General features: G+C 51.9%; 1 protein-coding gene across 1 annotated transcript; it reads right to left on the bottom strand.

The window, feature by feature from the left end:
• Window positions 1-257: 257 nt before the first annotated feature.
• Window positions 258-980, bottom strand: MYMX (myomixer, myoblast fusion factor). The gene has a single exon (XM_060189882.1). It carries the CDS (start codon window positions 978-980, stop codon window positions 726-728), a length of 255 nt encoding a protein of 84 aa, XP_060045865.1. The 3' UTR covers window positions 258-725.
• Window positions 981-1,247: the final 267 nt, after the last annotated feature.

Raw genomic sequence — 1,247 nt, 5'->3', positions numbered from 1 at the left:
AACCCATTGTGCTTAACCCACTGTGCTACTGCTGGGCTGCCCCACAGTGTGCTATTCTTACTGTAGCTAAAGGAGATCAAATCAATTCTGGTGGGTGAGGACAATACCCAGGACAATAGGACAGACAACAACAACAACAACAACAACAACAACAGACCTTGAGGTGCTCACCCCACCCCCACACCCTACTTGGCCAGGGTAGACTGACTTGCATCACAAGAGTGTGGGGGATAAGATTATCAAAAGCACCCTAAGAATTCAAATCAAGAAACATTTATTGAGCAGTTGCTACAGACCGGAGGTCTGAGGCTGCGGCACTCACTGACCCACTAGCAAGCCAAGGTATTACTTCAAGGTGAGTCCTGAGTTTAGAAGACAGTTAACATTAACATCTTTCACCTCTCAGCTGCATTGTTAGTCGTCCTTGGGTTAAAAGCATTGTCCCTCACATCCCCATTCACCTGGGTGTGTGTGAGGGAGGAAGTGACTCTCTTCTGAGACCAGTGGTACTGAGCAAAGGTCCTGGGAGGAATGCAGGGGGAGGAAGGGTTAAGGATGAGTTTTCTGCTAAAGAAAGCCCTAATCAGCTCCCCCTCAGGCTCAGTTCCCCACTGCCCACTGGACAGGCTGCAGTCAGTGATTGGTGCCAGGACTGTCTTACTCCAAAAAGAAAAAAGAAAAAAAGGCATTTTTGATGGATACGGACACTGCCAGGACTCGCCTCTTCATTTTTTGGGGGGTAACCTCTCCCTCCTCTCCAGGTGAGCTCCTTTGGAGACCTCTCCATCGTCAGGCTGCTGCCTCTGGCTGAGGAGGAAGAGCAGACAGCCCAGCAAAGCCTCTCGCAAGTCCTGAGCTCCCAGGCGGTGGGCCACACGGCGCAGCAGGGGCAGCAGGTGCTGGCGGGCCAGGCGGGCAGCGGGCAACAGCAGACGGGACAGCAGCATCCGTAGCAGCAGTGGGAGCAGCGGAGCAGGCATGGCCTGGGCAGAGACTGCAAAGCCTTACAGACTTTTTGTTCCCCCTGGTGTTGTTTCCCTCTTCTCCACTTCACCTGGTGAGGACATGCGGTGGGTGTGTTACAAAGAAATGTTCTGGCAGGAACATTTACTCTCAGCAGAGATTCAAGAGCCATTGCAGAAATGTGAGAACACAGTTTATTTAACATTAATGGGCCACAGAAAGAGCTGATGCTCTTACAGAATTCTGGGGGGGGGGGGAGTGTACCTGGTTAAGGGCACATAGTG

This window comes from Erinaceus europaeus, chromosome 4 (assembly GCF_950295315.1).
Source record: "Erinaceus europaeus chromosome 4, mEriEur2.1, whole genome shotgun sequence".
In the NCBI taxonomy this organism is placed as follows: domain Eukaryota; kingdom Metazoa; phylum Chordata; class Mammalia; order Eulipotyphla; family Erinaceidae; genus Erinaceus; species Erinaceus europaeus.
This window is presented reverse-complemented; position numbering and strand designations above follow the sequence as displayed.

Coding starts and splice junctions, on each gene's coding strand:
- MYMX (XM_060189882.1), bottom strand. CDS start 980: ATGCCTGCTCCGCTGCTCCCACTGCTGCTACGGATGCTGCTGTCCCGT.